Here is a 24,809-nt window from a genome sequence, read left to right on the forward strand (position 1 = left end):
GGGCCAAGAACTAAGATTCTACATGCCACGAGGCAGCTAAGCCCACGCGTGGCAACTGCTGAACCTGTGCCCTAGAGCCTGTGCGCCACGACAAGGGAAACTATCACAATGAGAAGCCCATGCACCACAACCAAGAGTAGCTCTCACAACTAGGGAAAGCCTGCACTCAGCAATGAAGACCTAGCGCAGCCAAAAAAAAAAAAAATTGATCAAGCCCTCATTTGCATACATACACCTTTCCTGTAGGAATTCTGCTGTCTATTCACCGTTGAGCTCTTGGCCAGCCAGGCAGGACCTCTCTGCTCTTTTCTCACTCTCTGCTACCTCTTTGCAGAACAAATCCAGGTGCATCGTCCCCCAGTTTGTCCGAGTTCCATCCTCTTGCCTTCCTTTGCAGTTCTGATGAGTCACTCTCCCTGGACCTGGGGCGAGGAGGGGTCTGGCAGGTAGCCCCTAGGGGTGTGTGTACTGGGTGCACTCGCAGTGTCTCTGCCCACCAGGAAAGAGCGCCACCCTCTTCAGCCACCACACCAAGGCCATCGTGTGGGGCATGCAGACCCGGGCTGTGCAGGGCATGCTGGACTTCGACTACGTCTGCTCCCGCGACGAGCCCTCGGTGGCTGCCATGGTCTACCCGTTCACGTGAGTCACTCCGCGGGGAGGCTGGATGCAGCCACCAAGTGGAGGTCCTCATCGCATTTCCTCTGACAGCAACACAGCTGGGGGGCCTTGGCTTATCCCCCCTTGCTGGGGAGGTGTCTGCCCATCTCAGATGGGGGCGTTTGATGTTTCTGGGGGATCTCTTTCCCATAAACTAAACTCTTTGAAGACGGTGACCCTGCCTTTTTATCCTCTGGGTGAAGGCCCTCCTGAGCCCCTGCAGGTTGACCATGTCCTCAGCCCTCCTCTGCCTTTCTCACAGTGGGGACCACAAACAGAAGTTTTACTGGGGTCACAAGGAGATCCTGATCCCTGTCTTCAAGAACATGGCTGATGCCATGAAGAAGCACCCAGAGGTAGACGTGCTAATCAACTTTGCCTCCCTGCGCTCAGCCTACGACAGCACCATGGAGACCATGAATTACGCTCAGGTAGCTCACTGCGCCCTGGGGGTGGGAGGCCGGGCGAGTCCTGAATGGTGTCCACTGGGGACAAAGGCCTTGGGACTCGGGACTGGCCAGTGATTTGGGTGAAAGTGGTGGGAGACTTGATCTTCAGGAGGCAACGTGGTCACTGAGGGTAGGCGGGCTGCTCACTTGGGCTGGCAGAGTCCAGGATCATCCGTACCTACCAGTTGCTCTCTGTGCTGAGACTGGTTTTGAAAACAGGATCAAAAGCATTATTTTTATTGTAAGATTGTTACACATTTGTTGTCGGAAAAAATGCCGAGAAGTAAGAAGAGGAAAAATATTTCAAGATTAATTTCCCAGAAACACGGTTGCTGACTCTGTGTACATCCTTATCCATACCTTTTTCTGGATTTGAACAAATGGAATAACATATCTGTTTTATAATCCATCTCTGTCAGTGATGCTTTCCACATCAATATTTACCATTTTTGCTTTTTCAAGTCTTGTGATGAGCATATATCCTTCATTGCTTCCCCACGTAAATGTCTAGAAGTCACACTGCTGCACCAGAATGTGCAGCTTTGAAAGCCTTTGATCCATCCTGCTTGCCAACACTGTTGATGTTGTTTGGTTGCTAAGTCGTGTCCGACTCTTTGTGACTCCGTGGACTATAGCATGCCAGGCCTCCCTGGCCAACACTGAATGCTTGGATTTAAAGAACATATATACATGACAGAATGATAGGCATGCTGTTTAACTTGCATATTTTTGATTATTAACGAAAATGAGCTTTTGAAAATATGTGTTGGCCATTTGCATTATGTGATGTGGCCTCCCTTCTTTTTTCTCTATTGAGGTGTTTATCTTTTTTGTTATTGATTTGTAAGAGCTCTTACAGATTAAGATAGTCATTTTTCTGTTCAAAATTATTGTCTGATACAGAACTGACTTATTTCAGTTTATGACTAGAAAACATAAACTTGTTTTGACATCTAGGTGAAGCGAAAAAACCCCACAAAACATTCCTGTTAAAAATGAGCAGCTTTTCTAGTCTGGAGTACAGATTAGTGAACTACAGCCCAAGGGCCAAACCCAGCCCCCTGCCTGTTGTTGTAAATAAAGTTTTATTGAAATACAGACAAGTTCATTCATTTACACATTGTCCATGGCAGCTTTTATGCTTCGAAGGCAAAATGTACTAGTTACCCCCAGAGACCGTATGACCAACAAACCCTCAAACACTGTCTTACCCTTTATAGAAAAGGTTTGTGTGGGATCTTTCTCACTCCATTCCACCTGCTCTGGCTTTTCCCTTAGCCTACTCTCTGGTCCAGGTGTGGAAACAGCTTGTTTCTATCATGTGGCTTATTCCTATAGCTGGTTTATAATCAGGCACCTGGACAGATGGGGCTGAGTCATGTCAGATTTTGGATGGGCGAGGATATAACAGCTTTGACTACAGCAAGGTTTCTGGAACCTTTGCTTCTGCTTGGTTACGGACTCACTGTGATGGTGACCAATGGAGAGCAGTTTCAGGCGTCTCTCTTTTGCGGGAGGGTGACCAGAGGCTGGTGGGAAGAAGGAGGTGCATATTGTCATGTTTACTCCTGGGAGAGGTCTGGGAGGTGGGTTCAGGAAAGGTTGCCGCCTCGTTGTCTCACGTGGTGAAACGATAACTGTCCCCTGTGCTCTAGATCCGGACCATCGCCATCATAGCCGAAGGCATCCCTGAGGCGCTCACGAGGAAGCTGATCAAGAAGGCAGACCAGAAGGGAGTGACCATCATTGGACCTGCCACCGTGAGTGTCCCTTCTGCTTCCAGGCTCTCAGAAAGCTCATCGTTGACTCTTCTGTCTCCTGTCTAGTTTGAAAAGATTGAGAGTACCTGCTGAAAGTCAGTCTGTCCATTGCCAGTTTTTGCTTGCTTGTTCTGACTGCTCCTGCAGCCTGCGAGAGCCTACTTCCCCAACAAGCGATCGCTCCCCGGCCCCAGCAGTGGAAGCCCTGTGTCCTAACAACCAGGGAATTCCCTGTCCATTTCCAGTTAATTTTTTAAAGGGCTGTCTCCCCAGATAATATCCCCTTTATAGTTTCAAGGGAATAACAAGCTTTTTTTGTTTTTTTGTTTGTCCATCCTCATACAACCCTAGCATGGTCTTTGATTATTCATTCCTGCAACTGTGAACCAAAGAGAAATCTACCTAGGGGCCTTATTCTTGACACAAAGCTTCTTCGTGTAACAAAAAACGGCCCTGTGAATGTTTTTTGTTGCTATTTGTTTTTACTTAGCTGTTACACTAAAAATTTGGTTGAAGCTAAGATTTTTGAGCTAAGCCGGGGACCTTTCGTCTTGGAGGTGGAGGGTGATCTTGAGCAGAGTACCTGCTGGCATCAGACACCTTTACTGGATGACATTGTCCTTTTGGAGCAAAAGAGGTTACTTAACCCTGAGTGTGCACATCTATATCTGCAGTTATAAGCCACCACATGGCTCCTTTTTTCTGTGCCATGTCTCTTGACGGGGAGAAGAATCTTCCTCAGCAGGAAACCACACGTGCAGGTGCTGGCCAGGGTGGGCTGGGCGGGTGATCTGGGCTCTGTGACTCAGCAGAGCTCTGTGGTCACTCAGCCTGTCCTCCTCCCTGACCGAAGTTTCCACCCCGGCAGGTTGGTGGCATCAAGCCCGGGTGCTTTAAGATTGGGAACACCGGCGGGATGCTGGACAACATCCTGGCCTCTAAGCTGTACCGCCCAGGCAGTGTGGCCTATGTCTCGCGTTCGGGCGGCATGTCCAACGAGCTCAACAATATCATCTCTCGAACCACAGATGGCGTCTACGAGGGCGTGGCCATTGGTGGGGACAGGTGATCTTTTTTAACTTTTTATTTTGTGTTGGGATATAGCCAATGGTGGCTCAAATGGTAAAGAATCTGCCTGCAATGCCAGAGACCCAGGTTCGATCTCTGATTTGGGAAGCTCACCTGGAAAAGAGAATGGATATCCACTTCAGTATTCTCAGCTGGAGAATTCCATAGATGGAAGAACCTGGGAGGCTACAGTCCATGGGGTCACAAAGAGTTGGACATGACTGAGCAACTAACACTTCCACTTTCATAGCCAGTTAACAGTGTTGTGATAGTTTCAGGTGAACATCGAAGGAACTCAGGCATACGTATTCATGTATCCATTCTCCCCCAGACTCCTCTCCCATCCAGGCTGCCATATAACACTGAGCAGAGTTCATGTGCTATACAGTAGGTACTTGTTGGTTATCCATTTTAGACATAGATGTGTGTACATGACCATCCCAAACACCCTAAAAAGGTGTTTCAAAAGGCTTTTGGGCTTTGGGTGTAATTCTGTTGTCTGATTTGTAGCCAGAGGAAGGCAGCAGAGGGCAGTGCTTAGCAGGGCCTATTCTGAAATCGGGCCCAAGGGGTTCAAATCCTAGTTTCTGTGTTTGGGGTAGCAGGGTTCGGGGAGGGGGTGGCTGCTGCAATCCTGGGGAGGTTACCAACCCTCCCTAGACCTCCATCAACCTTATAGAGCAAATGAGTAGAGTAATATCCCCCACGGGGGTTTTTTGGAGGATTGGTGGTGGGGGTGGTTTAGTCTCTAAGTCGTGTCCGACTCTTGTGACCCCATGGACTGTAGCCTGCCAGGCTCCTCTGTCCATGGGGATTCTCCAGGCAAGAATACTGAAGTGGGTTGCCATTTCCTTCTCCAGGGTTTGGAGGATTAAATGAGACTAGTACAGGGCTTGATGCTTAGTAAATACTCGGTGTTAATTGTAGTTAATAAGAGTGAAAGGGAGGGGACTTCCCTGGCGGTCCAGTGGTTAGGATTCCAAGCTGTCACTGCCAAGGGCCCAGTTCAATCCCTGGTCTGGGAACTAAAATCCCACAAGCTATGCAGGGCAGCCAAATTAAAAAAAGAGGGAAAGAGAAAACTATTCTTTTATTCATTAATACTTCTGGCCACAAATATGAGGGTAATTTTCTAGCGCTGAGCAGTTTTCTGATTCTCTGCAGATACCCCCACTCAGAGTCTTACAGTTCAGTTAAATTCTGACATTGTCTATCTGGAAATAGCATCATAGCATCAGATCCCATAGGTTTGGGGCTTGGTCCCCTATGACTCTGCAAACCCCAGCCTCTGGTACTTCTGAACACTGGCTATAAGTCAGTGGGGAGGGGGAAGGGTGGTCCTATGACTCCCTCCTCAGGTTTAATAATTTGCTAGAAAGGCTTGCCGAACTCAGGAAAAATTTACTCACAGGCTTCCCAGGTTATTACAAAAGTATGTAACTAATGAGCAACGAGGTAGAAGAGGGCAATGGGTCATGGCAGGGAGAGTGTGTGGAGCCTCTGTGCCTTCTCCTTTGAGCACATTGTACCAGCCTGCCGAGAGTTGCCTCATGAAGACAAAACACTGCTGTCCACCCCCGTGACTCAGAAAATGACAAAGGTCTTATGCGTGCTGGGTCAGGAACCAGTGCCAAAGACCAAATATGAAAACAAAAGATGCTCTTAGTACCCTTGTCACTCAGATAGTGAGGGTTTTCAGAGCTCTGTGCCAGGAACTGGAAGCAAGAGACACACACACACACATATATATATATTTATTTATTTCTTACTATGTCGCAAATCATGTTCTTAATATTTTTTGTCAGTAGGAACAATGATCAGTAGGTCATCAATTGAGTAACGTCTTAGAGCAATGCCTGGTACTTGTTACCATGACAAATGTTTGCTATTACTGTTTACTGTTATTACTGCTGCTATTGTTTGGCCTAGAAACCAAAAGCTGTTAAGACTGAGTCACCTCGTCAACCCTCCTGGCTCTCCCAGATCATTCTGAATGGAGCGCCCGAGTGAGAAGGGACTTTTGCTGAGGTCTCTGGGGAGGTGGTCTTAGGACCCCTAGTTCCCTGGTGCTCCCTGACAGAAGGCTCCAAGTCAGACAAGTCTGGGTGGTGCTGCCAGTTATATTGTCCTCTTGGGATTTAATGCTCCTGAGTATATCAAAAGGACCTTGGAGATCTGAAGCCTCCTTGGCCTTAAGTCCTTCTGCAAACTCAGGTGACAGTAGAAAATTAAAATATTTCGGCCTATACATAGACCTTCTAGCAATAGCCTGGGATGCAGCTTGGCACACAGTATTCATTATCTATTGCTGTGTTTCTTAAAAATTACCCCAAAACAAAGTGACTGCAGTGATAAACGTGTATCCTCATGGTTCCTGTGCTTTAGGAGCCAGGGCTTGGTTGGGAGGTTCTGGCAGGTGCAGGGGAGGTCTCTGTTGAGAGGTGGTCAGATATGGGCAGGCTGCAGGAGGCTGGCAGGTGGGCTTCTGCCCTGATGGCTGAGAGTCCTTCCCCCAGCCACTACTCTTGGCTGCCTTCCCCCAAAATGAGCTAGTCAGGGGAGAATGTTGGATGACCCAAATTCAGGAAGAGAAGCATGAATTTCCACCTTTTTAAAGGAACTTATGGACATATTTTATTTATTTGTTTATTTTGGTCATGCTAAGCAGCATGTGGAATCTTAGTTCCTCAGTTCAGTTCAGTTCAGTCGCTCAGTCGTATCCAAATCTTTGCAACCCCATGAATTGCAGCACGCCAGGCCTCCCTGTCCATCACCAACTCCTCATGTCCATCGAGTTCACTCAAACTCATGTCCATCGAGTCGGTGATGCCATCCAGCCATCTCATCCTCTGTCGTCCCCTTCTCCTCCTGCCCCCCCCATCCCTCCCAGCATCAGAGTCTTTTCCAGTGAGTCAACTCTTCGCATGAGGTGGCCAAAGTACTGAAGTTTCAGTCTTTTAATTTCATGGCTGCAATCACCATGTGCAGTGATTTTGGAGCCCCCCAAAATAAAGTCTGACACTGTTTCCACTGTTTCCCCGTCTATTTCCCATGAAGTGATGGGACCAGATGCATTTTCTGAATGTTGAGCTTCAAGCCAACTTTTCCACTCTCTTCTTTCACTTTCATCAAGAGGCTTTTTAGTTCTTCACTTTCTGCCATAAGGGTGGTATCATCTGCATATCTGAGGTTATTGATATTTCTCCTAGCAATCTTGATTCCAGCTTGTTCTTCCTCCAGCCCAGCGTTTCTCATGATGTACTCTGCATATAAGTTAAGTAAACAGGGTGACAATATACAGCCTTGACGTACTCCTTTTCCTATTTGGAACCAGTCTGTTGTTCCATGTCCAGTTCTAACTGTTGCTTCCTGACCTGCATACAGATTTCTCAGGAGGCAGGTCAAGTGGTCTCGTATTCCCATCTCTTGAAGAATTTTCCATAGTTTATTGTGATCCACACAGTCAAAGGCTTTGGCATAGTCAATAAAGCAGAAATAGATGTTTTTCTGGAACTCTCTTGCTTTTTCGATGATCCAGCAGATGTTGGCAATTTGATATCTGGTTCCTCTGCCTTTTCTGAAACCAGCTTGAACATCTGGAAGTTCACGGTTCACGTATTGCTGAAGCCTGGCTTGGAGAGTTTTGAGCATTACTTTACTAGCGTGTGAGATGAGTGCAATTGTGCAGTAGTTTGAGCATTCTTTGGCATTGTCTTTCTTTGGGATTGGAATGAACACTGACCTTTTCCAGTCCTGTGGCCACTGCTGAGTTTTCCAAATTTGCTGACATATTGAGTGCAGCACTTTCACAGCCTCATCTTTCAGGATTTGGAATAGCTCAACTGGAATTCCATGACCTCCACTAGCTTTGTTTGTAGTGATGCTTCCTAAGGCCCACTTGATTTCACATTCCAGGATGTCTGGCTCTAGGTGAGTGATCACACCATCGTGATTATCTTGGTTGTGAAGATCTTTTTTGTACAGTTCTTCTGTGTATTCTTGCCACCTCTTCTTAATATCTTCTGCTTCTGTTAGGTCCATACCATTTCTGTCCTTTATCAAGCCCGTCTTAGTTCCTCAACCAGGGATCAAATCTGTGTTCCCTGAAGTGGAAGCACAGAGTCTTAACCACTAGACTGCCAGGGAAGTCCCTGTGGACATATTTTAAAATCACCCGCCATGTGCACCCTCCAGGTGTCTCTTACTGCCGTGGGAACTTCTCTGTGCTTATTAATTCCTCTTCCTTCCCTTCCCTTGTGTTCCATTTAGTACCTCCCCACCCCCCATTATTCCTGAGGCATCTCCAGACCCTCACTGAGCATCCACACCCACAAAAAACTCCACAGTGTTCTCAGTACATGTGTGTTTCCCACACCTGTACTCACACCTCACCTCACTGCACCTCCTGCTCTCACCAGGTACCCCGGCTCAACGTTTATGGATCACGTGTTACGTTATCAGGACACTGCAGGAGTCAAAATGATTGTGGTTCTTGGAGAGGTAAGTTTGTTTTGTTTTTATTTTTTTTCTTTATAAAAGTCATGGGATTTGGGGTTTTAAGAAAGTCATGCATTTTGTTTACGTATAACTGAAAGTGCCAGTCCCTGGCTGGCCCCAGTCTGTCCCTGGTGGGTGGAGTGGATAGCTGGAGTCAAAGAACCTCTCTGACATGTGCCCCTGATCAGATCTGGCCCTAAATTATCTCATACCCTTAGATCAGGAAGGGGGAATTCTAGGAACTCTCCGAGGATACCCATCATCGTTTGAAAATACTTTGTTGCATCTCTCATCTCCATCTTCCAGGCTGTTATTTGACCAAAGCCCCTGTTCCCTCATCTTCGAGTTGGAACTCCGGGCTCCTGCCTGATTCAGGACAGATTTTCCTGCTGCACTGCTGCTCTGGGAGCAGCTCAGAATGGGTTCCACTGACTCAGGGGCTTTTTCTTGTCGCCTGGCAGATAGGGGGCACAGAGGAGTATAAGATCTGCCGGGGCGTCACGGAGGGCCGCATCACCAAGCCCGTGGTCTGCTGGTGCATCGGGACCTGTGCGGCCATGTTCTCCTCCGAGGTAGGGCCGGGACTGGCCCCTGCTGGGCGGGGGGTCCGGGGGAGGGCATCCCTGGGAAACCACGTGGGCCTCTTAGCAAGTGGCTGGTTCCGTCAATAAGCATTCTTACCTGCTTGGTTACCACAAGGGCCAGCTGGCCCCCTCCTCTCTAGAAGCTAAAGTCCAATTGCAAGAGACAAATTCATCCCCAGATTGAGGCCAGAGCAAGGGTTTGAGTCCCTCTTCAGAGTACGAGTAACATACTGCCTGGGTGAGTTGAGATGGCGTCTAAAGATGAACTGCTCCTTAAGGGATGAGGAGTTTCGCTAAGCGAGATGGGGGCGGGGGAGGGAGAGGACATAACCTAGGCTCAGAGCTGGCGAGGGGCTGGTGGGAAGTCCTGTGTGGGCAGGGGTTGTAGAGGAAAGCCTCTGGGGGTGTTAAGATGACCTGATACATACGAAAGTGCCGGGGAGGAGAAGTCCAGCCTGTAGTGCATGTTAGATAGAGACCCTCTGAGCTCTCCCACTCCTGCTGGGTGGGACTGGCCAGACCTCAGCCCCTGGAGTCCAGCTTAGAGAATCCTCGGTCTTAAAGAAGGCCCACCCGCTAACGAAGAAACCAAGGAAACAACCGCTTGTCACCCATCAGTTCGTCAGTAGCTGAGTGTCAGACCTTGACCTCTGCTGTGTGTATATAAAATAAAATTTGGCCATTAAGGCTTCCTGCAGCAGTGATGATTCCTACACTTAAACCCTCAGCCCTTGGACTTCCCTGGTGGTCCAGTGGCTCAGAATCCACGCTACCACTGCAGGAGACACAGGTTCCGTCCTTAGATGGGGAGCTAAGATCCCACACGCTGCGAGGTGCGGCCACCCTCAGTTCTTCCTTCCAGTAAGCCTGTCACACTATCCTTTCCCCTTAGGTTGATTACCTTTCTCCTTCAGATTCCTGTCACCTCCAAATAGCACTATTTGTCCGGTTGTAAAATGTACCTCTCCTGTAAACTACCAGCTCAATTTCTGCTAATTTACTTGGTGGATATGTGTGCAGAAATGTTTAGAAGTATGTGTACTTGGAGGATACTTGCTGCTATGTGGTGATGGCAAGACATGGAAACATCCTGAACACTGGTTGGGAGGGGACTGTGTTGCGTCCTCATGGCATGACCACGTAATAGAAAACTGAGCCGGAGAAGAACAAGGTGGATCTTGAGATGTCAGTGTAGAAAGGGTTCATGTGGGATCTAAGAAGGGGCAAGATGTGGCAGATGCTTACCATAGGATCCACTTTGTGTAACTGTGAACTGTATGTGTGTGTATCTTTTTTCCAAATAAATGAAAGGGAAGGGAGCGGGTCATGGATCCTGCCCGTCCTCCAGGGCGGAGCTCCACTTCCACAGGCCTTAGAGTTAGCTCCTGGTGGATCTGTATGACTGGGGCAAGTTGTTTCGCCTTTCTGTAATTCATTTTCCTGAGCTGTAGAAAGGAGATGATTCTGAGGGACTTCCTTGCCGGCCCAGTGGCTAAGACTCCATACTTCCACCGCAGGGGGCAATAGGTTCGATACCTGGTTGGGGAACTAAGATCCCACATGCTGCCTGATGCAGCCATGAAAAAGAGCAGGTCGGGAGATGATTCGGGATTGCTGCGTGGCTTAGATAAGAGGGTAATTGTAAAGGTGTGGCACATACAGGTCTTAGCAAATACTGGTTTCCAGTCTTCAACACACCTGTTCCATGAAGCCGTTCCTTAGTCTGTTTCTTCATGGCTGCTCTCCATTCCACTACAACAGCTGAAAACAGTTCCTCCCACCCCTCCAGGCTTTCTCTTAACCAGCTCTGCTTTACGGCAGCCCCCAGCATGCTGAGGACCCCTCCAAGAGGGTGAGGACCCTGCTCATTTGTTTCGGGCCAGGTGCTCATCATCACCCTCTGGGCAGGGCAGGTCCTTGAAGTATTTTGCTTTTTTAGGGGGAGGGGGTTAAAAATGATTTTTGGCTGTCCTGGGTCTTCATTACTGAATGGGCTTTTTCTCTAGTGGCAGCATGTGGGCTTCTCATTGCGGTGACTTCTCTTGTTGAGGAGCACAGCCTCTAGGGTGTGAGGGCTTGAGTAGCTGCAGCGTGTGGGCTCAGCAGTTGTGTTTCCTGGGCTCTAGAACATAGGCTCAATAGTTGTGGCATAGTTGCTCCAGGGCATGTGGGATCTTCTTGGATCAGGGATGGAACCTGTGTCTCCTGCAATGACAGGTGGATTCTTTACCCCTGAGCCTCCTGGGAAGCCCTCAAAGTGTTTTATTTTTGCTTTTTATTCAGTTTTTTAAAAAAACTTTATGTAGTTTCAAGAATACACGAACATAGAGTAGTACTGTGATGGTCCAGCTAATAAGTGTTTTTTGATTCCTTGAACAAGTCTCATGACCTTGCAGAGCTCTCTGCCCCATAGAGGAGGTGAGATAGGTACACAATATCCTCAGTTCAGTGCCTTGGGAAAATGGACTGAGAACCGGGAGATAGGACTTCCCTGGTGGTACAGTGGATAGGAATCTGCCTGCCAGTGCAGCGGACACGAGTTCGATCCATAATCAGGAAAGATTCCTCATGTTGCAGAGCAGCTAAGCCACAGCTGCTGAGCCTGTGCTCTAGAGCCCGTGCTCCTCAGAAGAGAAGCCATGGCAATGAGAAGCCTGTGCATCTCAACTAGAGAGTAGCTCCCACTTGTCACAGCTAGAGAAAGCCTACACAAAGCAACACAAGACCCAGGGCAGCCAAAAATAAAGTAAAACATAACAGGTATATTAAAAAAGAAGAAGAAGAAGAATTGGGAGTAGAGATAAGAGGACAGTGGTAAGATGGCAGTGTCCCAAAACGCTGGTCCTATAGCTGCTGCTGCTGCTGCTTATTCGCTTAGTCATGTCCGACTCTATGTGACCCCATGGACTGTAGCCTACCAAGCTCCTCTGTCCATGGGATTCTCCAGGCAAGAATACTGGAGTGGGTTGCCATGTCCTCCTCCAGGGGATCTTCCCGATCCAGGGATTGAACCCAGGTCTCCTGCATTGCAGGTGGATTCTTAACTGCTGAGCCATCAGAGTCCTGTAGCGATGGTCCTCAAAACAAAACAAAAACCAATGAAAAGGAAGCTTCTATAAATTCTAAACATACTCAGATTTCATTATCTCCCTTTTAAAAGCTTTAGCTCTGAGAAATCTGAGTTAAACTTGCTTTACTTCTTTAAGTTCAGTGTTCATTGAGTTTATGTGAATGCACGATCTCTTCTTCGCACCCCATCTACCCATGCAGATTAAGTTCTGTACAGAAGGCCCTGGGAGCTTGCTTTGAAGCATGTGTCTCCAAGCCTTGCTAACCAGAGAGCGGTTCTGGTTTACCTTTTAACACTTCAGCTCTGGGACTTCCCTGGTAGTCCCAGTGGTTAAGACTTTGTACTTCCAATGCAGGGGCTATGGGTTTTCCTGGTCAGGGAACTAAGACCCACATGCTGTGCAGCACAGCCAAAAATAAATAAAATAATGATAAAATTAAAAAAAAAACCAAAGCCCCATTTCAGCCCCCTTTTGTTATATGTCGGAGTGAGCGCCACAGTGAGAGGCCACATCCGTTGTCTGGTTTAAATGCTGCCACATACCACCTGTGTGACCTTGGCAAGTTACTCTGTCGCTCTGTGCTTCCACTTCCTTGTTGAGAGGAAACAGTTGTAGGTACTGAATGATGACATCTGTGAAGCTTTTAGAAAAGTGCCTGGAGGCAGTGTTATTTTGGGCTTCCCTTGTAGCTCGATGTTTAAAGAGTCTGGCTGCAATGTAGGAGCCCTGGGTTTGATCCCTGGGTTGGGAAGATCCCCTGGCGAAGGAAATGGCAACCCATGCTGGTATTCTCTCCTGGAGAATCCCAGGGACAGGAGCCTGGCAGGCTACAGTCTGTGGGGTCGCAAAAGTCCGAGTGAGACACGACTGAGAGACTAAGCACGTGCATGCATATGAAGTGTTATTTAAACAGGGAAGATTATCACACCTGCCCTGCTAAGAGTTTTGTACCACATTTCATTAAGTTAATCTCTTTTCCTTGTTGCTTAATCAAAGATACAGGTACCACATAGCTCTTCTGATTGGTTTTTTCTTCCTTCTCTCTCCCCATAACCAGCCCCCTACCCCACATTCCATTGGGTTTATAGTTTAATCTTAGTTCATGCTCAGGTGGAAGGGCGCAATAGCTAATTAGCTCCCTGTGATCATTGCTATCTGGGAGTATAGGCCAAATGGTGCAAAATGTGGCTTTTTTTTTTAAAAAAAGTGGAAATTTGGATTTTTACAGGAAATCTTCTGGGGTTCTGTTTTGTTTAATAAGGGTACGTACTTCATACAAAGTATGTGCAGGATAGTCAGATCACACTTATGAGCTCCGCTTAGCTAAGCTTGGCAGTTTGTAACCTCTCACAGTTGCCCCAAACTGACTGCTATTCTGTGTCTCCTCATCTCCACCCTACCCAGTAAGTGCCCCACGGGAAGCCAGAGGAAGGTGTTTGTGGAGTTGGGCACCAGGCTTGTATCCTGGCTCCAGTGCCCCAGCTGTGTGACCTTGAGTAAGCTCTTGAACCTCTTGGTGCCTCAGATTCTCATCTGTGCTTGAGAGTCAGCCAGCGCACATATTCAATGAGCCTTCTGGGGGCCTGAAGTGATTCACGTAGAGCAAGGGTCCCCAGTCTCCAGGATCTGATGCCTGATGAGCTGAGGTGGAGCTGATGTAATAATAATAGAAATAAAACGCACAGTGAATGTAATGCACTTGAGTCATCCCGAGACTATCATCCCCTACCCCCCACCCCCTGGTCTGTGGGAAAATTGTCTTCCACGAAACTGGTCCCTGGTGCCAGAAAGGTGGGGGACCGCTGACACAGAGCATTGAATGGGGTCTGGCCAGTAATCAGTGCCAACATCCTCAGGGGCCTTCTCTCTCTTAGGGGATTGACCGGGCTGCTAAAGCCGTTCTCCTTTGCATTTCAGGTCCAGTTCGGCCATGCTGGAGCCTGTGCCAACCAGGCTTCTGAAACTGCAGTTGCCAAGAACCAGGCCTTGAAGGAGGCCGGAGTGTTTGTGCCCCGGAGCTTCGATGAGCTTGGAGAAATCATCCAGTAAGTGGACCTGGGGAGGGTGGCACCAACCTGCCCCTTTCCCAGTCCTTCGCCAGGGCAGCTGCGTCGCCGAAATACAGGTGTCCGATATGCCTGGTCTCTCTCAGGCGTCTGAGGCAGCTCTTCAGATAGTCCAGAATCTTTCCTTTTGGGCTTTCCTTTTTTCTAACTTGTTTCTAAAAGCAGCATTTACAGGCTGTTCAGACTGGGCTTAAAACATTCAGTTTCTGAGCCTACCTACTTGGTGGGCCATGAATGAGCAAGCGTAGGAACATTCATCCATTACATGAGCTGTTGTCTCTTCCCATTCCTCCCCTCTGGCCCTCCTTGGCCTCCAGACTCAGCCTTCTCTAAGGTCCCGTTCAGAGGCAGTGGGGCGGGTCTTGGCTAGAACCTGTTTTCATTTAGTTCTTGGGAATCCACCTAGTAAGGGTAAGCTGCTGACAAGGGGGGATACGGGGCTGGGGAATCTCTGGGGTTAGATGGAAGAGCATTCAAGAGATGCCCTAGAAGAGCCCAGAAGAATGAAATCCACATGGATGTCTCTTCTCTGTTTCCCTGCCTCCCAGGTCCGTGTACGAGGATCTCGTGGCCAGAGGAGTCATTGTACCTGCTCAGGAGGTTCCGCCCCCCACAGTACCCATGGACTACTCTTGGGCCCGGGTAGGTGCTCCGCGTGTCCCTAACCATGTGTGTGGCTGAGGTATGCTGGAGCTTGTGAGGTGGCCCCTTCTGACCAGCCAGAGAAACAGATGCAGGGCCCAGGAGGGGGCAAGGGCAGCGTGTACCTCCCACAGTGATGTGGCTTGACCTGGAAACAGGGGCTGGAGACAGACAATGTCCTCTAGAGCCGTCTGCACCTGCTAAGAGATTTCAGGCTACTTGTCTAAGGCAGGGACATAGATATAGAGCAAATTCTCTTATCTACAAGATCTCTTAGGAATCTATTTTTAAAAGGCCAATAACCCATTAGAACAATGGGTAGCAGATGTTCTTTCAACATGAAGAATTGCTCAGCTTCACTCCTTATAAAAGAAACCAAAGTAGAAACTGCGATACCAGTTATCTCCTGCTAAGTCGCTTCAGTCATGTCCGACTCTGTGCGACCCCATAGACGGCAGCCCACCAGGCTCCCCCGTCCCTGGGATCCTCCAGGCAAGAACACTGGAGTGGGTTGCCATTTCCTTCTCCAATGCATGAAAGTGAAAAGTGAAAGTGAAGTCGCTCCGTTGTGCCCGACTCTTAGCAACCCCATGGACTGCAGCCTACCAGGGTCCTCCGCCCATGGGATTTTCCAGGCAAGAGTACTGGAGTGGGATGCCATTGCCTTCTCCGAGTTATCTCCTACAGACCAAAAAAAAAAAAAAAATTCTCTGATATATTGTTTGTATGGGTGTGAGGAGGCTGGAGGGACTTCCCTGGTGGCTCACTGGTAAAGAATCCACCAACAATGCAGGAGCCACAGGTGACGTGGGGTCAACCCCTGAGTCAGGAAGATCCCCTGGAGGAGGGCATGGCAACCCACTCCAATATTCTTGCCTGGAGAATCCCATGGACAGAGGAACCTGGCGGGCTACTGTGCATAGGGTCGCAAAGAGTTGGGCATGACTGAAGCGACTGGGCACACACGATGAGGCTGGTACGTTGATTCGTCGGTGGTGGGAGTGGCATTGGCATGACCTCTCTGAAAGGCACGTGGATAGTGTCAGTTCAGTGTAACAGCGCTCATACCGTACCACCCAGCAATTCCCTGTCTGGAAAGCTCCTTGAAGAAAATGCTTGCATGTACAAATATGTTCAAGGATATTTTTTGAGCTGATGGTCATCGGTGGAGGAATGGCCAACATGTGGGGCTGTCATGAGGGGATATCTATGGCAGTTAAAAGGAATGAACTATATCTAGATATATGCTGACATGTATAGCACTCAGATTCATTGAGTAAATAGTACACTGTAGAACAGTGTTTCTATTATGAGTATGAAAAAGGTAGGCATGCAAAATGATGTCTGTTCTCCATGTGTCTGTGTGTGTACATAAGATCAGAGAAAGAAAGGTCCAGAAAAATGTTCACTAAACTAACAGACACGAAATCAGAAAACCAGGGTGGGTGGGGTGGAGGTCAAAGGCAACATGACTTCATCTGTTCTAGTGTAAGTAAGTAAGTGAAGTCCAACTCTTTGCGACCCCATGGACAGTAGCCTGCACCAGGCTCCTCCATCCATGGGATTTCCTAGACAAGAGTACTGGAGTGGGTTGCCATTTCCTTCTCCAGGGAATACTTCCTGACCCAGGGATCGAACCCAGGTCTCCCGCATTGTAGACAGATGCTTTACCGTCTGAGCCACCAGGGAGTGACAAAGGAGAGTGCATTCCTGTTGCTTCTGCAATTAAAATATAATTAGAGGCATTTCTTAAGTTCGGAAGGGATAACTAAAGAAACAGGCATGGGCAGAGTTAGCTGACGCTGCCCGCCTTGTACCCCGACTCTGAAAGCGGAAGATTCAGGACCTCAGTGCTGTCCCCTTGGAAAAGGATGTGTTGAGGGGATTCTCCCACTTCCCCAGCCATGTGCCTTGTTACTGGCAGCTATGTGTAGAGTATTTAAAATTTGTCCCTTTGGAGTCGTTCTTCCATTTCTTAGCCAGGTGACCTGGAGCTGGTTACTCTGTTGTAAAAAGGAACCCCTGGATGCCAACAGCTAAGTGCCCTGCCTGAGTCCACATTCAGTAAAGACAAGAAACAGGCCAGGCTGAGCGGGTGCCATGGAATGATTGCTCCTATTTTCTTGTCCCAAGTGATCTAATCAAAGGGCTTTGCAATTCCTTCTTGGGAGGACTTTGAGAGTTGTTGCTTGGCCACCAGTATTTAAGACCTAGAACACTGGTTCTGGGCACAGATAGTGAGGATGTTCTGGGAGAACCTCTGGTCACCACAGCCCTGCTTGTCTCTGCCCCCATCTCTGCTCAGGAATTGGGCTTGATCCGCAAACCTGCCTCGTTCATGACCAGCATCTGTGACGAGCGAGGACAGGAGCTCATCTACGCGGGCATGCCCATCACTGAGGTCTTCAAGGAGGAGATGGGCATTGGCGGGGTCCTCGGCCTCCTCTGGTTCCAGAAAAGGTGAGGCATGGAGGGCAGAAGAGGGTAAGGCCTTGTGATTCAGCATTCATTTTCCTCCCCTGCCAAGGGAGTGGGAGTGGGCAGCTTTGGGGAACATGTCCAGGGCCAAGCTTTCTGGCCACAGATCAGTGGAAAGGTCAGAGGAAAGAGATTCAGGTTCCTAAGTCTTCCAAGGATGGAAAGGCCAGCCTGAACCAAGAGAAGTAGAAAGCAGTGACGTCATCAAGGATCTTGGATCAAGGATCTTTCCCTTGGGAGCTTTTAAAGAAACGGGCCAGAGTTGAATGCAGGCCTGTTGAGAGAAAGGTCAGGGTTAGCACAGAAGGCCTGGATGCATCGAGTGGCTTAAAGAGTGCAGGCCTGGTGGAGTTGCTCAACAGGCAGAAAGTACCTGATAGTGTGTCCTCTGAATTTGTGTCTTATCAGCTTGCATAGGGGGAAAAGTCGGTTTTCTCTGCAACTCCCAAGCTCAGCCCTCCCCTGGGACTGACAGCTGGGCAAGGAGGCTGATGAATATGTAGTCACAGAGCCCTGCCTTGGAGTGGTCCTGGGCAGAAAGCCAGGTGGAAATCTTGGTGTGTGTCCTGGTCTTACCTCCGAGAGATGGGTCTGGGTCCTGCCTTGAGCCCCTCCTGGGAGAAGTTCAAGGCTTGTAATACCTGACAGGTCTCACTGTATGTGCTCTTGCGCCCCCAGAGCTCCAGACTTTGGGGGTATTTTGTTTATTTTGTGGGTTTTCGTGGTTTTGTGTGTGTGCGCGTGCTGCACACTTTGCGGGATCTTAATTTCCCAGTCTGGGATGGAGCCTGCCCCAGCAGTCAAAGTGTGGAGTCCTAACCCCTGGACCGCCAGGGAACTCCCCAGACTTTGTTCTTAATCATCAGTAGGAGGTTGATCACTGTGCACTGTGAAAGGGACCAGGGCCCTCACCTCCTCTCTGGCTGGCACGTGGAGAGGAGTAACTGCAAACACAGGTCACATCCTGTCGCAGCAGCTCAGCTGAAAAAACTGCCCAAAGAGGAGGTTTCAAGCCCTACTTGCTAAGCTCAATTTTAAAAGCAGTATTTGATATCAGCAACATCCAGAGCCACTCAGGGATCAAAGAGTTCTGCCTTGGAGTTAAGATAGTGTTAGACCTGGATTGGGGGCTTGTTGCCCTTCTAGAGTTTGAGTGACTTGTTCAAGGAGATGGGAAACAGGAGGACCATGGCCTCGTCAGTGTATCTCCTGTTCAGCCCCTCACCTTTGTTCCAGCTCTCATGTCCCCTCCCCTGTCCTCGCCCTCCTCCAGGTTGCCCAAATACTCCTGCCAGTTCATTGAGATGTGCCTGATGGTGACCGCTGATCACGGGCCTGCCGTCTCTGGGGCTCATAACACCATCATCTGCGCTCGAGCCGGCAAGGACCTCGTCTCCAGCCTCACCTCGGGACTGCTTACCATTGTGAGTATTGTCATCATAGGAGGTGAACAGCGGGGACACCCACCTTTGGCATCATGCCACTTGGCTGCATTGCAGTCCTAGAGGGAGCCATGGAGTGTGAGACCCCATGCCGGGGGCTGTTGAGGGGAACCCTGGATCAGCCGGAGAAGCCGAAGGAGACTGACAGCTTGGGGTGACATGGGCTGGCTCCTCCCACAGGGCGACCGGTTTGGGGGTGCCCTGGATGCAGCAGCCAAGATGTTCAGCAAGGCCTTTGACAGTGGCATCATCCCCATGGAGTTTGTGAACAAGATGAAGAAGGAAGGAAAGCTTATCATGGGCATTGGTCACCGAGTGAAGTCGGTGAGTCGTCTTTCTCCTTCAGGCACTGGGTCAACGGGGTGTGCGGCACAGCTGGGCTTTCGGCACCCAGCAGGCAAAGCTTTGCTGACAGATGCCAACACTGAGCAGCTCTTTTTCCCATTATAAAACGGATTGCCCATAAACAGTTTCTATCATGTTCAGTTGTGGTGTGAAAATGTGATGAACTGGGACCTTGGTATCTTTAGCTTCCCAGGTGACTCTTACAGGAGAAAGGACTAAGGTCAGGGTTAAGGGGACATATAGGTCACTAGATAATGCTGTGGACTGGCGTAACAACTCCCCAAATCTCAGTGGCTCCTGGGGCCGAGTTATGTTTAGAAATCAAAGGGAACAAGAGAAGAAGTGGCAGCTGCTTGCGGCCCCACAGGGACAGTTCAGGGTCCATGGCTCCACCACTCCAGAAACCTCAGGGAGTTAGTCACTCTGCTGGCCTAAGTGGGGGGTATGACTCGGATTAATACAAGAGGATCCTGCATTCATCCCGGCATCCCCACGCTGGGCCAGTGCAGAGTAAGTCCAGAGGTGGCTGGATGGCAAAGACTGAGCCAGAGACAGTGGTTTCTGCTGAGGGACATTCCATCTGGGCCTACAGAACTTAGGCCAGCCACCCCCAGCTCCCAGGCAGACGGTGCTCGCACAGCACAGGGCACCTTGCCTAGCCAGCGTCGCACCTGTGCTGCCATGCTCAGTCTTTGGGTGCCTTCCTTCCTGGAGACCATCCTGGCCTTGGGTGTCTTGGCCAAGGGAGGAGGTCACTGTGGTATTGGGACCTGGCACCCAGTCCGTCTCACTCCCCTGTTGATGGGACCGCCTAGTATGGGCCTCTGAACCGAGAGTTCATCTACACTCATTGCAGGTCCAGAAGGTTTCTTGGAATTTCAGGGGTGCTTTGCTGCCCCACTGCCAACATGTGCTTACTTAGTTAAAAACTAAGAACTTTGTAGAACTTGGTTACATCTTGACTAGGTTGCCAATCAGCAGTGTGGCTGGTGGCTAGAACCTCAGACTTCCCGTTGGAAGGTGTGTGCTGCTTTTGGGTTTTTTTTTTTTTGTTTGTTTGTTGTTTGATTTGGTTTTGGCTGTGCTGCTCGGCCTGAGATTTTAGTTCCTCAACTGGGGATTGAACCTGGGCCCCCGGCAGTGAAAGTGCAGAGTTCTAACTGCTGGACCGCCAGGGAAGTCCTGTGCCCTGCTGCTTGACCCTGTAGGATCCATGGCTAATTTATCCAACATCTCCACATCTCAGGTGGTTTTGAGGCTCAAATATGAGAGGACATCAGAAACCTTAAACCTCACAGCAGTGCATATGACACGTACAGCTATGTCTACCTGTGACACAAGCAAGAACACGTTTTTTTTTTTTGGCCTGTGTCATGTGAGGTCTTAGTTCTTCCACCAGGGCTCAAACCCATGCCCCTTGCAGTGGAAGTACGGTGTCTTAACCACTGGACAACCAGGGAAGTCCCAGGAACATGTCTTTTAACAGCTGTGTCAGAGTGGTTCCTCTAACTTTGGATCACTTCCTAGATCAACAACCCAGACATGCGCGTGCAGATTCTCAAAGATTATGTCAGACAACACTTCCCTGCCACCCCACTGCTCGACTACGCACTGGAAGTAGAGAAGATTACCACCTCCAAGGTAAAAGAAAATGTTTCTAATTCCCAAATCAGGGTTTTGGGTGAATTTCTTGGAGAAAATGACTGCCAAGTCACAGTCTGATTGTGCAGCTAAAATCGAACCCGGTTTTCTGAAAGATTTTTGTTTCTGTTGCTTAACTAAGTTGACACATAGTGTCAATGAGAGTCCTCTGCTAGACCTTAGAAATCAAGGCAGTCTCTCCTGTAAACTGGGAAGTGTTGGTGGGAGGTTTTTAAATAGCAGTCAGGAATTCATAGTAGTAGTTTTAGTAGTAATAGTGGAACATCATGCAGAACAAAAATTAGTAATAATGACAAATGCGTTGAATTTTTTTTTTTGCCTTCCCAGAAACCAAACCTTATACTGAATGTGGACGGTTTAATCGGAGTTGCATTTGTAGACATGCTTAGACACTGCGGGTCCTTCACTCGGTGAGCTTGCAGCTATTTTCTTCCTCTTAACCTTTATTGATTTTTCTTGGTGATTCCTCCCAACTCCCAAGAGCAATGCACGTTCATTAGAGAGCATTAAGAAATGCCTCTATGCCTACCACCCAGAACACCCTCCCTTTACTAATTAGAGTCCAAAGAGAGCTAGCGTCTCATTCCTGGGCAGAAATTATAGTGTCTGTGGGGAGGAGGGCAGTCATGTGAGCCATTTGAAAACTACAAGTGAATTGTGTGTTTCAGGGAGGAAGCTGATGAATATATTGACATTGGAGCCCTCAACGGCATCTTTGTGCTGGGAAGGAGCATGGGCTTCATTGGTAAGTTGGTAGTAAGAGTTCTGTTTGGTTTCGGTTTTTTGTTTGTTTTATCCCATGGTTCAGGTATACCCCTTGCCTATGTGGCCAGTTTCTTTTTCTTTTTTTGGCTGTCCTGCACAGCTTGCAAGATCTTAGTTCCTCAAGCTGGGTCAAATCTGGGTCCTAACCACTGGACCACCAGGGAATTCCCCAGGCCAGTTTCTATCAGCGAGATGTCACACTGTCTTGATCATTGTTGCTAATTCTTCCTTTGTTTAACTTCCGCTTTGTCTTTGTTCCTTTTTTCTTGGAAATGAGTTTGATTGTTAGCCTAGGAAAATAGAATGAAATCCAACAGGTCCTTTTACCAACTCAAACATCTACCTGTGGCATGGATCTAGATGTACTTCCTCATTTTTTGTGTGTATTAGTAAGATTTCCCTTCCTTACCTTCTCTCCCTCACCAAAATTCAACCCTCACCAGCTCTTAACAAAAAGATGTGTTTGCTCTATTTTAGGACACTATCTTGATCAGAAGAGGCTGAAGCAGGGGCTCTACCGTCACCCATGGGATGATATTTCATATGTTCTTCCGGAACACATGAGCATGTAACAGAGCCAGGAACCCTATTACAATAAAGTGATGACGAGAACTCTTCCCCTGGGAAATAGCCACAGACATCTGGCACTGGAGCTTGCTTAAAGGATGGGCCTCGAGTATAAACAGCCCCCAGTGTACAGACATTGAAGACCAACACCCACAGGCTAACACTGTTCAGTCTACACAAAGAAGCTTAATATTTTTTTTTATAAGCATAGAAATAAGAACCCAGCCAATACTTGTGACATTTGCTCTGCTACCTGCTATATTTATTATATGGAAGCATCTAAGCTCTGTCAGGATAGTGTTCTTCCTCATTGGAGGGTGTTACAATGTTGCTTTCTTTTATTTTTTCCATTAGCTTAAAAAAAAAAACAAAAAGTTTTCCCTTGAAGGAAGGGAATGACACTTTTAAGACCTCAAGATACTTTCCATTTAAAGGACCCCTACCCTTAATATCTTATTTTTTCCCTTTTCTTCCTCATATAACTTGAAAAGCATTGTATTAATCTGATTTTTTTTTTAGGATCTTTTTGTATGTTGTGTGTTAGGAGTTTGGTATCTCCCCAAAATGTTCCCTGTTGCAGACCAGTGTCTGCCTGTGTCAGGGGGAATGGGACCATTGCATCCTTAGCCATTGTTACAGAGTATGGGAAGTGGTAATTTAAAATGTAAACTTGTAACATACATATGTTTAAAATGGAAGCGCAAAGCAAAAAGCTGTGAAATGTCTTGTGTCTTATGTTCTCTGTATTTATGCACCTGACTTTTGTCTGTTACTGACTCTTCTCCAACCAGTTTGCATCTGTAATCCATAAAGATTCCAGGCAGCTGCCACCTCAGTCTTTCCTCTGTATTATCATAGTTTGGTTTAAATAAACTATATAGTAACACTGACTGCCATCTCATGTCATCCATATATTTTCATCTGCATTCCTTTGAAATGTACTTACTAAGTTTTACTACATGCAGTTTTAAAATGTTCATCCATGGACTTTGCTGATGGTACAGTAGATGGGTGTCCGCCTGCCAGTGCAGGAGACACAGGTTCAATCCCTGGTCTGGGAAGATTCCACATGCTGAGGTGCAACTAAAGCCCATGCACTATACCTACTGAATCCACACTCTAGAGCCTATGAGCCACAACTTCTGAGCCTGAGTGCCTGGAGCCTGTGTTCCGCAACAAGAGAAGCCACTACAATGAGAAGCCCATGCATGGCAAAGAAGAATAGCCCCCGCTGCAACTAGGGAAGGCCCAAGTGCAGCAACAAAGATAGGTCGCAATCAAATAAAATCTTAAAAAAAAAAAAAGTTCATACATCTCTTAAAAAAGAATCAAGGGAATTCCCAATCTCATTGCCGGCAGCCCTGGGTTCCACCCCTGGTCCAGGAACTAAGATCCAGCATGCCACCAGGTGCAGACAGATAAACAGATTTTAAAAAGACACTATCTTTAAAATAAACCCCAGTATCTTCTCCCATGAAATTGTGCCTCCCATTTCTCAGTGAATGGAAACCAAAGGTTTACTTAGATACTCAAGCTAAACACCTGGAAGGCATCCTTTCCTTCACTTCTCTGGTTGGCAAGTCCTGTTGATTTATCCTTTAAATAACTCTCTGATCTGTCCATATGGGGTCTGCTAACTTAGTGCCCCTAGTTCTACTTTTGTCTCCTTACAGCCCACCAGAGATATTTTTAAAGGTGCATCTGATTAAGCCATTCCCTTGCCTGAAGCCTCTAAGTGGCTTTTATTCATCTTTTAAACAAGTATGTATGGAACAGTAATTGTGGACCAAGCACTACGTAAAAATACCTGATGGTTAAATACCTCATTTAACCTTCACAGCGATCTGCCAAGTTAGACAGTATCCCGTTTTTAAAAGAAAAATTAGTTCAAAGACAGTAAGTTACTTGCTCACCCTCATCCACTTAACTGGGGCTCAGTCTCAAGTCTTTCTTTTTTCCATTTTTACTCCAAGGCCATTCTAAACCTTTAAATAAAAATCCAACGGTGCCACTCAAGACACTAATAGGTGAGGGTCCAAGGTGGCTTTTGTTTCACAAAACGACCACGAAGAACACGCTGCTCTCTAGGAGATGGAAAGAGCCATCGTCCCCATGGGCATGTGGATGGCCGGCCTCCGGGGAAGACAGTCATAACGGGAGCACAACAGTTGCCCCTTACCAAAGACGGACGCCTTAGGACAGGCGCGGCGGCGCGTGCGCAGACCCAGCGGCGGCCGGCTCCGCCCCGCGCCCACTCTTTATTCCCAGAATCCCTCTGTGTCGCACCAGAACGGCAGAATCGTTCGGGGACTGAGGAGTCGGGCGCGGCGGCGTCAAGATGGCGGCTGCGGCTGTGGCGGCGGCGGCAGCGGCGGCCGCGGCAGCATCTCTGCAGGTGCTGGAGATGGAGAGCATGGAGACAGCCGCAGCCGGCTCCGCGGGGCTAGCCGCCGAAGTCAGAGGTAGCGGCACGGTGGACTTCGGGCCTGGGCCTGGTTTGTCTGCAATGGAGGCGAGCGGGGGCGACCCGGGCCCGGAGGCCGAGGATTTCGAGTGCAGCTCTCACTGCTCGGAGCTGTCGTGGAGGCAGAACGAACAGCGGCGCCAGGGCCTCTTCTGCGACATCACCTTGTGCTTCGGCGGTGCGGGAGGCCGAGAGTTCCGGGCCCACCGCTCGGTGCTGGCCGCCGCCACCGAGTACTTCACGCCCCTGCTCTCGGGTCAGTTCTCCGAGTCCCGCTCCGGCCGGGTGG

The 24,809-nt window shown here is 48.5% G+C and overlaps 2 protein-coding genes across 4 annotated transcripts in view; both read left to right on the top strand.

Annotated features, from left to right (window-relative positions):
• ACLY (ATP citrate lyase) overlaps window positions 1-22,946 on the top strand; it is a 44,652-nt gene extending 21,706 nt beyond the window's left edge. For all 3 annotated transcript variants that reach the window (XM_010842531.1, XM_010842532.1, XM_010842533.1), the window contains 15 exons: window positions 501-642; window positions 923-1,091; window positions 2,765-2,869; window positions 3,738-3,934; window positions 8,356-8,437; window positions 8,896-9,006; window positions 14,007-14,134; window positions 14,704-14,797; window positions 17,103-17,257; window positions 18,549-18,699; window positions 18,898-19,041; window positions 20,590-20,703; window positions 21,052-21,134; window positions 21,393-21,469; window positions 21,967-22,946. In XM_010842531.1, the coding sequence (XP_010840833.1) occupies window positions 501-642; window positions 923-1,091; window positions 2,765-2,869; window positions 3,738-3,934; window positions 8,356-8,437; window positions 8,896-9,006; window positions 14,007-14,134; window positions 14,704-14,797; window positions 17,103-17,257; window positions 18,549-18,699; window positions 18,898-19,041; window positions 20,590-20,703; window positions 21,052-21,134; window positions 21,393-21,469; window positions 21,967-22,061 (1,847 nt within the window). In that variant the 3' untranslated portion in view covers window positions 22,062-22,946. The remainder of the gene's footprint in view (window positions 1-500; window positions 643-922; window positions 1,092-2,764; window positions 2,870-3,737; window positions 3,935-8,355; window positions 8,438-8,895; window positions 9,007-14,006; window positions 14,135-14,703; window positions 14,798-17,102; window positions 17,258-18,548; window positions 18,700-18,897; window positions 19,042-20,589; window positions 20,704-21,051; window positions 21,135-21,392; window positions 21,470-21,966) is intronic.
• A 1,398-nt stretch (window positions 22,947-24,344) lies between these two features.
• The window catches only part of KLHL11 (kelch-like family member 11), an 8,207-nt gene continuing 7,742 nt past the window's right edge, over window positions 24,345-24,809 (top strand). Inside the window, exon 1 of the mRNA XM_010842534.1 lies at window positions 24,345-24,807. Within this exon, the coding sequence (XP_010840836.1) occupies window positions 24,395-24,807 (413 nt within the window). The 5' untranslated portion in view covers window positions 24,345-24,394. The remainder of the gene's footprint in view (window positions 24,808-24,809) is intronic.

The sequence above is a fragment of the Bison bison genome, unplaced genomic scaffold, assembly GCF_000754665.1.
Source record: "Bison bison bison isolate TAMUID 2011002044 unplaced genomic scaffold, Bison_UMD1.0 scf7180017864180, whole genome shotgun sequence".
Classification (NCBI taxonomy): domain Eukaryota; kingdom Metazoa; phylum Chordata; class Mammalia; order Artiodactyla; family Bovidae; genus Bison; species Bison bison.